The 15426-nt window shown below is 45.9% G+C and overlaps 1 protein-coding gene across 1 annotated transcript in view; it reads right to left on the reverse strand.

The window, feature by feature from the left end:
- Positions 1-10908: 10908 nt before the first annotated feature.
- CDHR3 (cadherin related family member 3) overlaps positions 10909-15426 on the reverse strand; it is a 38720-nt gene continuing 34202 nt past the window's right edge. Inside the window, exons 18-20 of the mRNA XM_014963368.1 lie at positions 14640-14671; positions 14050-14098; positions 10909-11234 (exon numbers count right to left, since the gene is read on the reverse strand). Coding sequence (XP_014818854.1) covers positions 10909-11234; positions 14050-14098; positions 14640-14671 — 407 coding nt within the window. The remainder of the gene's footprint in view (positions 11235-14049; positions 14099-14639; positions 14672-15426) is intronic.

Below are 15426 nucleotides of genomic sequence, written 5' to 3' on the forward strand. Positions count from 1 at the left end.
GAGTGAGTTCATCAGGGCTCTGCCTCTGCTTGCACACCCCCTATTCCTAGCAGCGGAATGGGTAAGTGCATAGCTCTCTCTCACTGAAAGGAAGAAAGAGCATGGATGCCTTCTTGATGTGAAGAGCTATAAGGGTAGCTGCAGCCTTTTTATTTTTCCTTGTCCCCTAAAACTGAGCAGACTGTAAAGCTGGGGAGCTTGGCCACGCTGTGCTGCACCGTGCTGGCTTGGCTGCCTGCCCTGCTGCAAACTCCTGAGTATCTGGTGGAGTATCTCATTCCTGGAAGCTGTCTTAAGATAACCCCTGATGCTTTCACAAATGCTTGACTCTTGAGCAAGTCATGACTGCACATCAGACATTCTGGATCATCTGCTTTTATTCTTGTGGCAGTGTTTAGGATGTGTTTGTTCCTAGCAGATTTGCAGTATAGCCTAAAGCAAAGTTGCTGTCACAAAGTCAGAGGCCAGTTTCTGCTGCTTAGTCCCCTTTAAATATTAACCTGAGTAATGAAATTATTCAAAAGAATGCTACAGGACAGGAGTGCCTCTCCTGCTCTTAAATACTAGCAAATGAGGAAGTTTCTTTCAAAGTTAAGATCCGGTACACAGCAGCAGCTATTCAGAGTTACATTTTTACAGTCTGACTTAAGTGTGGAATTCCCTTTTCTTCTGGCATGTCAGTGAATCCAGGTGTGCCCTTAATAACACCACCCCCTGTCAAAATCTGAGTTGCTTTTTTAGAAGCTTGCTTTATACTTTTCATTTGCAACTTCCAAAAACTTGTTTGTGCTCAGTAGTACTTGTCTGGATATTTCATCCTTCATCTTGAGTTGGGAGGGCAGGAATATAGAGCTGGGTCATACCGTCCTTAGAACTTGTACCCCCGTGGACACAGTCAAAGGCTTTGCTCTTCACTTTAGGGTAAGCGCTCTAGACTTTAGGGCAAGACTCTAGGGTCTGGAGAAATCTATGCTAACCCTGACTGTACTTTTATTGCTTTCTTTCCTTAAGAAAATCTGCATCAGCCAGATCCTTTTCTCTGCTCTCTATGCCTTCAGTTATTGCTTCACTGTGGATCCTGCTTGGCCAATGCAGAAACCTTCCCCCTCCCCCCCTCTTTTTTTTCCCTCCTGGACCAAATCTATAATACTCAGTAATGTTTCAAAGTATTTTTCTAGCTGATTCTAGGTAGGTTCCCTCTTGTTCTGTACACCAGCACTCATTGCAAGCAATGGGGTTGTATTTGGGCAGCCAGTTCTCATAATCCATCTCCTGCTCAAGGAGCCTGATTGATTGCTGTTGCTGCCAGGAGGGCTGCAGGTACCTGTGCTCCATCAGCAATGGGTGGTTTGTGCTTGGTGTTACATTCTGCCAATATCTGAGCAATTCTTCAGTTATTCATAAAATGCACTCTGTCATTTTTTTGGCTTGTGGTTTAATGTTAGTGCTGCCAGCTGCATTTTCTTCTTACCTGTCTGCTTGGCAATTTGACTTAATGCAGTCATTGAGGAGGCTGTATACTGATCCTTTACTCACAGTCTGAGTAAGTCCTGGTCTTCACACAAGTTGTAATCAACTTGCCTGTTTAATTTCAGTTCAAAGTTTGAAGTAGTGTCTAAAAGGACTGTGCTCTAGCCCACGACTGTGCTTGCTTTCTGTGGCCCAAGATCAGCAGCTATCTGTCCCAAGTCTTCTGGGTCATTTCTTGCCTTGCAAAGCAGCAGCAGTTTCATGTCCTGCACCCCCCACACTGGGATGGTGATCTATCTGTCGTTATACGTGCTGCGGTTCCCAGCTCCTTTTTCTTTTCTCATTTATACATATCTTCCTCTGGTGATTTCAAATCTAATTCTCCACCACTTTCTGCAGATACAGCAGCTATTTTTAATTTTTGCATTCTGATCTGCTTTTGCAAGCATCTAATTTTAGCTTCACATTTAATATGATCAGGTTCCCTTAGAGCTCTCCTTTGCTCTAGGGTGAATGGCTGCACTGTGCATGTTAATCCTTTGGCTGGATTCTGCTGTTTTCTGCTTTTCTTTCTCTTTTTTCTGAATTGAAAATACTGTATTTCATTATTACTTTTTTTGGGCCACTAGATTGTACTCGTTTTCCAGTTTCTTAGCATTTTCTTTTAAAACACAATTTTCAGATCAAAGCAGTTATTTTCTGCTTCTACTCTGGTTCTGTCAGCACAAATGTTTTAGCTGCTTCCCACAACAGTCATAGCGATACAGGAATTGTATCCTCAAGTTTTGCTTCATAACTAGAGAACATTTATTCTATATCACCTCCGGTCCTGTGGGGTGAAATGAAACATTCCTTCTTCCATGGAGAGGTGTCTGTAGCCTGGAACATCTTGGGGTTGGTTTTTTTTTTTTTTTTTGGCTGATTCTCTTATATTACTCTGATCTTCAGCTGGATCAGTTAGTATTATTCAGGTGGCCTTAGTGGCTTATCGAGGTCACTGCTTGGTACCCAGCAAAGAAACAAAAGACTGGGCAAACTGTAAAGGACACGTGTTGGCTAGCTAATGAAAAAATATTTTCTGTGACCATGCAATACCCCAGTCCAACCACAGGAAAAAGAGGCTATGATACCTTCAGACTGAAATAACACTGTTCTTACACAAGGGCTTCATGGATTATTGCATCTCAGGAGCCTGCCCCAATCAAAGGGGCCAGTGTTGTCTCAGTGGGCTCTTCACTGACACAGTACGCTTCAGCACTCCTGAAACAAGTCACAATTACACTATGGAAAGAGCCTGCAGTCCAACTGAATGTTTTACCTTGTTTGTTGAGCTGGCCAGCAAAGAAGAGATCCCTGGTCAAAAGCAGAAGAGGAGAGAAAAGGACACAATAAGCTAATAACGAGCCCAAAGCAGGAAAAGAGAGATACAGTTCTTCAAGATGGAAAAGCTCAAAGCTGAACTCAGGGTTATCAGAGGTTCCCAGTAGTGATTCTGGCATAAGAGGCATCTTCATGACAGTGTACAAGCAATTACCCAAGGCACAGCACCATCAGTACCCCTGGAGAGGACTCGGGCATGGTACTCATGTTACTAGTAGGGTCTCTTCCCAAAAGATCATGAATGCAGGTAGACTAAGCAGTTATGGTTAGAGAAGAAAATAGTATGTACCAGTAGAGGAGATGAGGGTGATTATTTTTAGCTTTAGTTTCCACAGAGACTGTGCATCAAAAGTAATGAGAAAGGGCTGGTAGGCACAGGACGCTGTGATGTTTGCATTCAGCTCCATGAAGAGCTCCTCTAGGATGAAGCTAGACCAAGATATTAATTTAAGAAATGCATTACTAAATCAAAAAAGCCAAAGGACCCATATTCCCATCTTGTCCTGAGGCCCTGAAAGCTCTTAATCAAGGAAGTAATTTAATTTTGAACTTTACTGATTGGCTGTTTTTACATGTGGCCAATGTGGGCACTTCAGAGTTTTCAACCTTGCTGGAAATAGAGCAGGGCTGCTGAGAACTTGGAATATCTCTGTTTTCTTCTTCAAGAGACCATGAACTTATTCTCCTCTGTGCTGTGCAGTTTCTTGTATGGATCTACAGCAAGTGCAATCAGCCTTCAGTCTGGAGCAATGCGGTTTTACCTGCCACGCATCAACTTTGGTGCACCAAAACGAGCAGGACTCTGAAGGATCAGTCCCTTCAGGATTAATCCCTTGGGGTACCAGTCGGTTGCAACCATGTCATGACCTGCAGCTGGTAAAACTGAAAGGACAGTGAATCTTCCACGCTAGAAGAGCCTGCGCAGTGATTACAGCCAAGTTCTGGCTGGAGGCACCCTGGGGCTGGCTGCTGCTTTATTTTACTAAGTGGGTAAGTTCACGCTCTTTTAACTCAGGGGAAAAAAGCTTCTGGTTCAGTGATGGGGCAGGATCTCCTCAGCAGCATGTAAGAGCGTGGTATTGATTCAACCCTGGCTGCACGTGAGGAAATCCCTGGGAGCATCCACCTTTGTCCTGACTTACCTGTCAGAACAGTGCTGAAATGTTGCTCTGAAACATCTGTCACTAGGTCATCTTTGATCATCTCAGCTAGGTCCCTTATGCCAAGCACAACAGGCATTCGGGAGAGGGGACAAAGGGGTGTAAAGTATGAGCTGCAGCTTTTCTGGTTGTTGGAGGGTACGTTAAAGCCAGCTTGATGTCAGCTGTTCAACTTCTTCAGATGCTTTCAGAGGTGGGTAGCAGCTGAATAGGTGAGGTTGCATGCCTAGATTTTAGTCCTTGCTTTTTAATCTTCAATAGCAAGTAAATACTGCTGTCTCTCAGTGTAAGGAATAGCAAATACTTTCTGACAGGAGATGACTGGCAGAAATTGGTGTCCATTTTGATCTCTTTGAATGCTGCCAGTTTTCTGAATTTCTGAACTGCCTTTTTTTTTTTTCCCTGGAATTTTGGAGGTGTCTGATCCTGTAAATGCTTCTGCCCCCGTGCTGCATGCCCTCAAGTCTGTAAGGCCATTCTGGAGCTAGTACATCAGATAATTAACCCTGGTTGCTGGCAGTTAATGGGGAAAGCTCAGCCTCCTCTGTAGATATCAGTGCAGTGATACTGCTTGCATGAAGTGGGATATTGCAGGGATGAGCATTCAAGCAATTAAATGTGAAAATGGATGGAATCCCATTCCTTGTGGCCATGCAGAGAAACACCAGGGCATCCTTTCCTGCCTGCTCGTTGCACCCAGTCTGCAGGGATGTAAGAGAGTAGTCGATGGAGCACAGGAGCATCCATCCTGTGGAGCACATAAGCAGTAAGGAAGGGTTCGATTCAGTGCAGTGAAGGGACAAGCTCGACGAAACAGAAAACAGGGCACTTGATCACTCCCGAAATGACCCAGTATGCTCTGCACGAAAATTAATCCTATAACGGTACCATCTCTTTTCTGATATGTCTACAGTGTTACAGTGCCTTAATGACCTAGCTTTTTTTTCTCTTGCTTTTCTCGAATTTACTTGCTCTTTCTGCCTTTGCCCTCCTTGCCGGGCCCCTGCAGAGGGACCCTTCCCTCCTCCTGCCCCGGGGCTGGCGGCGTCTGCAGGGATAAGGCTGCATGCACAGATTTATAACGGGGGGAAAAAAAAAAAAAAGCCTGTAGGCCCCCGGTTCCCCGCCGGCCGAGCCGCTGGAGGTCAGTGTTGCTCCGTTAAAGCGGCGGCAGCGCCGGGACCCGCTCCCCGGGGGTACCGGCGGCGGGATGCGGTGGGAGCCCGGAGCTGTCGGGGGAGGGCTGGGGGAGGCGGTCCTGTGTCACCACGGCTCTGCCGGAGCAAGGCTCAGGCACCCCGCAGTCCTGCTTCCGTAGGGGAACTCCGTGCCTCAGTTTCCCTCTCTGAAATGCGGTGCATGGGACTGACCTGCTTCCCTCCATCCCCTTTGCTGGCTGTGCCCAGAGGCCCTGGTGAGAGTCTTCGGCTGGGTAGTCACTGACCAGATGGCAGAGACCTCTTCTTTGACACTGCTTTTAGTAATTACTGGAGAGGAGCGATGGCGAGAGCAGGCTGGGATCAGGCCAACAAAGGGGATGCTGATGCTTCAAAGGGGATGGCTGGAGCGGGTCCAGAGAAGGGCAACGAAGCTGGTGAGGGGTCTGGAGAGTAAGTCTTACGAGGAGAGGCTGAGGGAGCTGGGGTTGTTCAGTCTGGAGAAGAGGAGGCTGAGGGGAGACCTTATCACTCTCTACAACTATCTGAAAGGAGGGTGTAGAGAGGTGGGGGTCGGTCTCTTCTCCCAAGTCACAGGCGATAAAACAAGAGGAAATGGCCTCAAGTTGTGCCAGGGGAGGTTCAGATTGGATATTAGGAAAAAAATTTCTTCACAGAAAGGGTTATCCAGCATTGGAATGGGCTGCCCAGGGAAGTGATTGAGGCATCATCCCTGGAGGTGTTCAAAAGATGAGCTGACATGGTGCTCAGGATTATGGTTTAATGTTGGTTTGTTTTGAGTTTGTTGTTGGTTTTTTTGTTTTGCTTTGTTCCTTTTTTAATGGTTGGACTAGATGATCTTAAAGGTCCCTTCCAACCTAGGTGATTCTGTGATTCTCCTTTCCCCGGGGCCTGTGTGGCCAGACATGCACGCGTTGTCCTGGCAGCCTGCCTGGCCCCTGTCGGATGTCATGCCCGGAGCTCTGCCAAGTGTGCAGATCCCTCAGCCTGTGGCCCTGCCAGCTCTGCTGCCGGCATGGATGGACACCAGCCCGCAAACCCTCCCTAAGGCTCGTTGGCACTGGGATAGGCACAGCCCCCCTGGAAAGAGTCGGCTGTCACGGCTCGATAGCAGGCAGGGTGCCGTAGGGTGAGCCCAGCGTGGGCACCACGGCAGGGCTGGGCCTGGTGGGGCTAATCCAGGTAGGTCCTGTGCAAACATGGCACTGCTGCTCCCCTCTGCGTGGTCCCAGCTGGTATCTGCGGGAAGGAATTGAAAATCAGACATGAGTACGTGGCTGGACCAAGCCCTGTGTCATTCACCATCTGCTTTTTTCAAGCCCTGAAGTTAAGCAAGGACCTTGCTTCCAAATCAAATCCCAGGGAGTCTATTGACCTGTAGCAGCTGGAGTTTGGTACCAGGGAAGTGCAGAGTGGTGACATCCTTGAATGACATTCAGAGTAAGATCTATCTATTTTGTTTGCAACTGTGTCTTTCCCTCAATAACGTGGAGCTTGTTGCAGAAACCCACTGAAGCTTATATTTGTTTTCTTCCATCTCCTGGCCAGGCCTGTGCTCATCTACCTGGCTGGCCTGAAGCACATCTTCTAACATGCTTCCAAATGCAGAATGACCCTAAGGGGAGGTCCCAGAAAGCAGCCTGCAGACCTCAGAGTGCTAACAAAGCGTGAGTGGTGCTCCATCTCCTCCTGAGATGGGCCCAGGCAGCAGCAGAGCCAGGCTGACCTCTGTGCTCACCTCCCTGCTGGTTTTCAGCTTCCTTGGGCACCACAGCAGCAGCACAGACCTGCCCTCGCCTGAGCAACCTGGGCTGATCTACCTTTGCATGTGTGGTGCATAGGCTTGTCAGACAGAAAGAGCTTCTTTCAGGGGACAGTTTGTCTGACCTATTCCACACAGATGTCTAATTTGCAATAAGTTACCCCCCAAGTGTCTCTGTCTCCCCCGTGACTACACAGGGAGCTTGCAGTGACTATCTCAGACAAGGCATGTGTGGGTGAAGCCCATCGGGAGCCAAGCCTGCATTCAGCCCTGGAGCTGGAGCCTTGCAAAGGGCCTGTTGTGGTTGGGGATCTCAGGCAACTGATCAGCTGAGGCGTGCACAGTATGTAGTTGTGGCTGCTTGCTGTTAAAATGTTACTTCTATTATGGTGCTGCAATCTGGGTCTCATAAAGTAACCTAGAAGCTAGATTCTTTCTTCAGGAGAAGGAGGATTGTTCCCCTTGTCTGATCCCCTCTTCTCTAAGGGAGACAAAGCCCCGTCTCCTGCTCCTAGTGGCAGCCTCCTGGGCAGACATTCTCCATCTCTGCAGCTGAAAATGTTCTCCTGTGTAGGTCTCCTGGAGACCATGAACAAATACAGTATCAGCACTTTTATGTTCTTTGATAAAAATGAAGTTACATGGCCAGAAGTCTGATGTTTATTGCAATTGCTATTTATAATACCAACATGAAAGCAAAGCATTTATGCATTAGAACTATTCACTTTGGAGAAAAACACCAAAAACCCAGTAATATGATCACACACAAACTACCGGGGGAACTAGACCCAGCCAGGACAAGTGACCTGTACTTTTTTGTAATCTCTCTTGAAACTTTCAGAGCAACGTTAATCCAAAGGTCTTAAAGCCCTTCAGGGATGTGTAATGGGTGGAGATGCAGCAGTCAAAAGCTGTGGCAGCACTCACACTGATTTTTGTAGACTTTGGATAGAATTAATGCATAATGTGTAACAAGTAGCTGGAGGTCAGGAACTGTTGCCCCCAGTCACTCTGCTTGAACCACCAGGTGCCTTTCTTCCTCTTCCAGTCTCAGCTTATCGGTGTCATCTGAAATAAATGGCACCAAATTTCACACCTTGTAACTGTATGCACAGAGACAGTCAGAGCTGTTGAAGACTAGAGAGGCTGTTCCCATCATCTAGTCTGACTTTCTATGGCGCACACAGCAGCCGTTCTTGACTTCTGAAGACTTCAAATGATGGAAAGGCCTCACAGTCTTAGCTAATTGTTCCAATAATTAAATGCTTTTCTTGTCCGTCTAGCAGCAGTTTTCAACACTGAATCGCTGTTCTCAATGACACTTCTGAATGAAAAAAGGACAAAAGCTGGTTTAGCAATTAGATGAGGTTTCTAACATTTAAAGCTGTACTGCACAACATAAGTATTGTAATCTGTATTTTATGAAACAATGCATGTTTCTTTTACATCTGTTCAAAGTATCTTTTCATATATTGTTCCATACAATATGCAGTAAGTGTATTTTTAGGTCAGTCAGTTCTGTTTTCTCTGCTTTTGCTCTGCCAAAGAGATGAATGGCTCTGCTTAAGCTTGGTGAGACCTGAATCCATTCTTGATTCCTTCACAGGGAAGAAAGTCAATAGCAGTAGGGGCAGCTGATAGGAAAATTGCGCTGCTTTTGCGTAAATCTGATGCTCTGATGAAGCCTTGCCCATATTGAACCAAGAGTGCGAGTGAGGACGCACGTAGCTGTGCTTTAGGGTCAGCACACTTCTTTCCTCATGCAGCAAGTTGCATGGGACTCACAAGACAGCTTATCTTCTCTGAACCTGCCCCCCAAGAGGCTGAGCACACCAGCTAAACTCACCTCCACTGGACAGGGGGCACCCAGCGCAGTGTTAGATCTGGCAGCTCTTAGACTCGTGGTGCCTCTTTGTAGAGCTGTCACTCGTTCAGAGGTTAGAGTGTGTGGGCATCACTGCAAGGGTCGTTGCTTTTCACCCAGCTGTTGGCCAGCTGTGGGAGACTACGGCACCAGCAGTGTTGGCTGTGACGATGTGTTGGTGTACATGGATGTTCAGAGCATGCTGTGATACTGTGTTACACTGCTGTTGTGGGGAGAAGGAAGGAAAGAAGTTCCTGCAGTTCAGCAGCAGGAACAGTAGTAAAGAAAGATGAGTTTTCATCCAGCCCTTCCCAGGTGTCCTGCCTGAAACTACAGCCTGTCTCTGCCTCCCCTTAAAAACAGGTAATTATCTCTTATTTACAAAAGTAGAATGAGAGGAATCAAGGCTGCCCTAGAGAATTACCCATAAAAATAAATACAAAAGCCTGTGTGTCTTCCTTTCACAAAAACAATGCAGGTAACTTCAGGTAACAAAGATTTAACATTTGTAAGTGCCAGGTGTGTCTGTGGGTGGCTCTGTGTGAGAGCAATAGAAAGATGAGAGTTATAGCAGTACTACTAGTTACCGCAGAATTTCTCTATGTCACTGGAGAACCACCTGCATAGAAATTGAATATATTGTATTTACAGCAAACGAATGCAAACAATGGTGGGTTGGAGCTCTGAATGTGTGGCTAGCCCTGGTGGTGCTGCAGGGTCAAACAACACTATAACAACCGCCACAGACACAGTAAACTGATAACACGCTCAGAGAGTATAAATCACTCTTTCCTATCTCTATCATTGTGGTGTTGGTGACACACTGGGTTTCTGATTGCGCAATGAAATGGCATTTGGCTGAAGACATTTGGTGTTTGCAAGGGAAGTTGTTCCCGAGCCAAACCCCTCCTTTGGAGCGCAGCTAAGAGTCGCAGCACCGTGACGGGTGGTTTTGTAACGTGTAGAATCCTCGGTGAAATCACCCTGGGCCCCTCCATCCAGGTCCTCCATTGTTTGACGATAAACAATGTATGTGCTGGATTGGATAAAATCTGCATTGACTGTCCCTGCTCAACTTTCTCTTACCACCTGATATCAGCCCCTTGCCACCAAGATATTGTCCTGTAACCAGGAAAGAAAAGAAGCCAAGACATGGAGTATTAAGTCATCATTTATAATTCATTTTCTTCAGATTAAAATAATTTTCTGAAATCCTGGTAGGGTTTGCTTGTTTTATATCAGGTTCTTAGACAGCACTTAACATTATACATGCCCACACTTGGAAAAGATTATTTCACCCCACGTGTTTACTGTCATTAGTCTTCTGAGTGTGTTCCACTTGATTCTGTAAAACATTAAATATGCTAGAGGAAAAACCAAAGGTGAAGATATTGAATGCTTCTAGTGTTACAAAAGATAAATAAGCTGAAAACATTGACATGACAGCCTGAGATACCATAACAAGCTGTGGGTTTTCTCCACTCCAAAACTGCTTTCAACCCATGATCTTTTCTACAGCAAGATGGGGGGGCGAGGAAGGGCTGAAATAAAATACTGAATGAAAAGAAAATATTTTTAGCTTTTACCATCAAACTTTTCAGCCCTGATGTGCTTTTCATCCGTTCTGCTGCTCAGCAGGGACAGGGGACCACATTCACTGGTGTGAAAGCATGTCCATGTGTACGCTGCCCTCCCCAAAGGCAGTCAGAGGAGGTGGCTATGCCAGCCTGGGGGCACAGAGCTCTTCCAGGAGGAAACTGCCAGCTGCTATAGCCCATGGCCAATGGGCAGCAGATGCTTCTGTCTGTAACTCTGCTCTCCTTTCCTCTTCTCCCCATTTCACATCCTCCCTTTTCTCCCACTCTTGCCTGAACCTGCCAAAAGTAAGTCCAGCTTCATCCTGCCTTTGGATCCAGTTTACAAAGAAATGGCCACCTTATGTTTTGCAGCTGAGACACATATATAGAGAGAAAATGATATCTGATTCTTTGGCTCTTCAGAGCAGGGGTCATTTATGGGGGTCTCCTGGAGTCTCATATACTCTGCTTTAAGGCTGGATTAATGGGAATGCAGTGTTCATTTTGGGAGAACAGGTTAGTATCTGCCTTGGGGGGCTGGTGAGGGCAACCCCCTGTGCTCAGACTCCTCTTTCTGCTTTTGTAATCTCAGCCCATCCTGGCCTGGTGCTTCTGATTGCCCTGCCGAGGGCTTGGTGCTCGGTTTTGTCTCTGCTGTTGGCTCTTTTCTCTTCTCTGAAGGCTCTTTTTTGCTTGGTGCCTCTGCTCTCTCCATCCCTTGGCCACTATTATCTGTGGCACTGGATGTTACCTGCATGGCTGGCGCCGGCTGCAGGGGCTCGTTGTTCTTCTTCCACCTCCGGGCACCCGACCGTGTATTGAATTCGTACATTTTGCCAGTAACTTGCAAGGTAGAAAAGACAACTGATTAAAATCATTCCTGCTTTAGCAGATTAAGACATGACAGTTCTCCTCCGAGTGGGGTTGAAACAAGAATGTGAAGCACCTGGAAAATCAGCAGAGATGGGGAGGCAGCCCCAAGAGGGAAAGTGAGCGTGGGGACCTGGGCGTTGTGATGGCCACCTGGGGGAGATGCTATTCTCTCAGTATAAAAACTGGCTCTGCAGTTCGGGGGATAGGAATATTTAAAATATTTAAATTTTAAAATATTCAAAAAAAAATAATAACCTTCTTACCATCCTATACCTTTATCCAAGTTCTGGCTACCGGGTGAAAGTGGGCAGTGCAACTACACATCCATAGTCCTTAGTTGTTAGGACTAACTCTCCCGAAACTTTTGCCTTTGGCCATGCTGAGCAAGGCCATTGTTTATGTCTGTGCTTACCTTTTCAAGGGGAGTTGCCTCCCTGAGGTAGCAAAACCTGTTAGGAGCGCAATATGCTGCACACATGTCAGGTCATCCAGGTTGACCCAAGATTTGGAGATCTAGGATCCCCAATGAGTTCTGGCTGCATGCATTGCTCTTCTATTTGCACAAAAGGCTTTCCTCCAGGCTTGCTGTACACATTTGTCATTAATAAAGTGAAATACTATGTATTTTCTGTTTGTGCAAGTATATGTTTCCCTCATATATATAAAAAATTGTTAAATTTAGGTTGTTTAGCACACATGGATACCTTTCCTTATTAGAAAGAATTTTGCCCGTCTTAAGATTTTATGGGTAATTTCTACTTGTACATTAAAAGCAAGTATCTTCTCCTTCAGTTTATTTACTGCCTAGAGATAGGTGGAAAAATTGCCATGCGTCCAGTGTGATTGCCTCACAGCTGAAATCACTGTCTCTTGCTAAACAGATGGATAATCAGGAGCTATAGTGGCACTTCTTGTAATTAAACATTATTAATATGAGACAAACAAAAGACCATTAATGCCTGGAAAGAAACGGTGGTTACGTGTTACTACATGTTACAGTTTGTATCAGAATTAATGGTTTCTGACACATTAACACAATTTGAGCAATTAAAGATGAAACTGGATCTCTTTACATGTTATTTTTTCTGACTGCTTACAAGACAGGCGTGTTATAGCAGCCCAGATCAGGAAGCAGCTCCTGACCATCCCTCCTAATCCTATTCAACAGATGATGTCCTGGGAATTATTAAATCTCATTTCCAAACTGCCAGTACTTGATCCTCTAGGGTTTGGGATGAGCCAGGGAGGGGGGAGGTATGATGGAGCGGGGAACACACATTTCTCTGCGGACACCACAAAGATGTGTTATAGCTTAATGTTTGTGTCAGGCATAACACAAACGCTACGGCCCTGGGGGACAGTTTGGATGGGCTCAGGTATCCTCCAGTCTGGTGTGGTCAGGTTTGCTGAGGAAGGGAGCCACCAGCTGTCCTGCAGAAACACCATGAAGCAGTTCTTGCAGAGGCCTAGAGAACATCCACATTTGATATATCACAAATGCAGTTACACAGAGAACAGGCAGGGACTTTGGAGGCCATCCCTCTAGACCTCTTTATAAATAGCAGGTGGGCTTGGATTTGGGCCAAGCTGGCCTTGAGCAGCCTTGTGGATGGACTTAATTGCACAGTAGGGTCTCGTTTGTTTGCCCAAATTCTACTGAAGTCCCCATGCCTAGTGTTTCCCATTAGCTCATGGCATCCAACAGCTCCGAGCCAGCTAATAAGAAACACAAGGTACAGGCGCTTGGGTGGAAATTCAACCAGATGAATCCAAGACTTGAAACAAGCCTGCCTTCTTCTGGATAATTTTTAGACCTATTGTTTCAGAGCTATTTTCAGATCTATTTCTTAAGGACCTATTCTGACTGACTGTCACATTTTACCAGCAGCCCCCCTTTCCATGCTGGGGCCCTCAGCCATTAGACGCAGGGCTGGGCAGCCTAATGCCAGGCCAAGCATCGTGGTGTGGGCTCAGGCAGGGGCTGTGGGTTGGGGGGATGAGGTAAGGATCAAGCCTTAATAAAAAAAAGCATTTTTCTGTTATGAATCCTGCTGCAGAGTACAATGGCCAACACTTGGGGAAGGGGATAAACTCTACACCCCGTGGGCCATTCAGGATTTCCCAGTTTTGCATTAATTTCACTTTTCCCAGCTAGTTCATCAGATATGCTGAGAGCTAGCATAGTGGGAGCCTGGTGACACACTCAGTAGCTGATGCCACCACAACTATCTAAGGCAAATATCTAAAGGCAAATGGTCTTCCCTTTCCTCCCCAAGCAGTGATGAGCTCTAAGCAGCAATGCACCCTTGTTGCTATGAGGGAGGAGGTTTGTGCAGGGGCGAGTAACTCACACCCCCACCCCTGCATCCAGGGAGAGGTGTCGGAGACAAAGTCAGTACATCTACAGCTGCATTCATCTGCTGGCCCTTTCCCAGCCATGGGAAGGGTGAAACCACGTAGCCCTGACAGCACCAGAGCAGGTGGCTTGCAGCCAATTCCTCCTCCCACCTCCCAATACTGGGTCCATACAATCAGGTTCAGCAGAGGATCAGTGAATAATCTGGCCATCCTGTGTCTGCTTTCAAGGGACACAAGCATATTCTACCATCAGAAATGTTACTAGGGCACTGCCTTGCTTTTCACTATCTGTGAAATATAGTTCCCTTTCTCCTTGGAAACAGCAAACCTGAAAGATGAAAAGCAAATGTCGAACCATATTTAAATCAACTAATCCAGTTTGTTTCCAGCCAAATATTCATATCCACTGTTAATTGCTTTTTATTACCTGGGTCTCTGGCTTCTCCATCAAAGACAGCATTTAGCTTTGTCACTGTCTGTGAAGAGAAACAAAATGTGAAATGCATCCTGTGAATCAGTTAAGTAAGAAGGAGGAGCAGTGACTTGGAAACGGTGACCTACATGGATGGAGGCGGATTTGTACAACCTGCATATTGCATTCCTGTAGGCTGGGTTTAATCAAAACTGGCAACAAAAGCCATTTGTGGTATAGGGTGTTGCCACTAGATGTTCAAAGGAGAATTAATAAGGTCTGACATGCTAAATGCCTCCACGTGTGCAACCACAAGAGGGTCACCTCCGCCCAGAGGAGGCTTGGGAATCCCCTCTCTGAAGAACTTTGGGGGAGGGAGAATACATTAATTAAAGTGCCACAGCACAGGTGAGCACCCCTCACAGATGGTGTTGCCTCCAAATACAGAGACCAGTTGGGGCACTGAAGTGTTTTGTGTTTGGGGGCAATCTTTTTTTCCTTGCCTATCATTTTGATGTTCTCTTCAGAAAACAGACACCTTTCACAGAAAGGGTCCTACGATCCTGGGCAAAACTGGATTTTGTTTTGAGGTCAGCTGTACTTACCACAAACACTTCTTTGTTGGGTTTCTTCTTTTCTACAGAAAAGGAAATGCATATTGTAAAGAATCAGATTTTTCTGACAGTAACTATAGACACTAAAGCAAAGATCTCCTCAAAAAAATAGACATTTTTGATACTCATTTTCTGAGACATCTCACATGAGCCTTATTTCTCCTCAAAGGTTGATCCCCCATACTATTTGAAAAGCAAACTCCTTCATAGTATTTTGGAGTGAGAATCCACAGTTGCCAATGACCAATCAAATTTTAGCCTTAAAAAGCCTTCAGTAATGAATAAATAACAATGGTTTCTTTAATAAATTTCCATTTCTAAATAATATGAGGAGGTATAGAAATCCACCTTTGGGGATATTTGAACTACAAATGTAGATTATTTTTTTTTCCATGAATGTTTGTAGCTGCAAAGCTTGTGCACTCAAACACGCGCTTGGAGACAAAACAGGGAAGTGCTGCAGATCCAGTCAAGCAAAATTCAGATTGAAGAACAGTTTGGTTATGTGTGAATTTACCACACTATTAACTCATCCCACATGCAAACAAATACAGCAGCAGTGCCATGGGCATCTCGACAGCATGGATTTGTGGATGATACCCAACTAGTTGCTATGATTTCTTCTTGCTTGCTCCTTGCCAATTTGTTTAATGGCTTTTCTGTGGAGAGCTGTATCCCTGGCCACCAACAGGCTTTACAGCCGGGTGTGCAATACTCTGAAGTGCTGCAGATGGGTCTCAACCTGAGCACTGATGGGAAACCTGTTCTGTCTGGCCTT

The sequence above is a fragment of the Calidris pugnax genome, unplaced genomic scaffold (assembly GCF_001431845.1).
Source record: "Calidris pugnax isolate Ruff unplaced genomic scaffold, ASM143184v1 scaffold44, whole genome shotgun sequence".
NCBI lineage: Eukaryota > Metazoa > Chordata > Aves > Charadriiformes > Scolopacidae > Calidris > Calidris pugnax.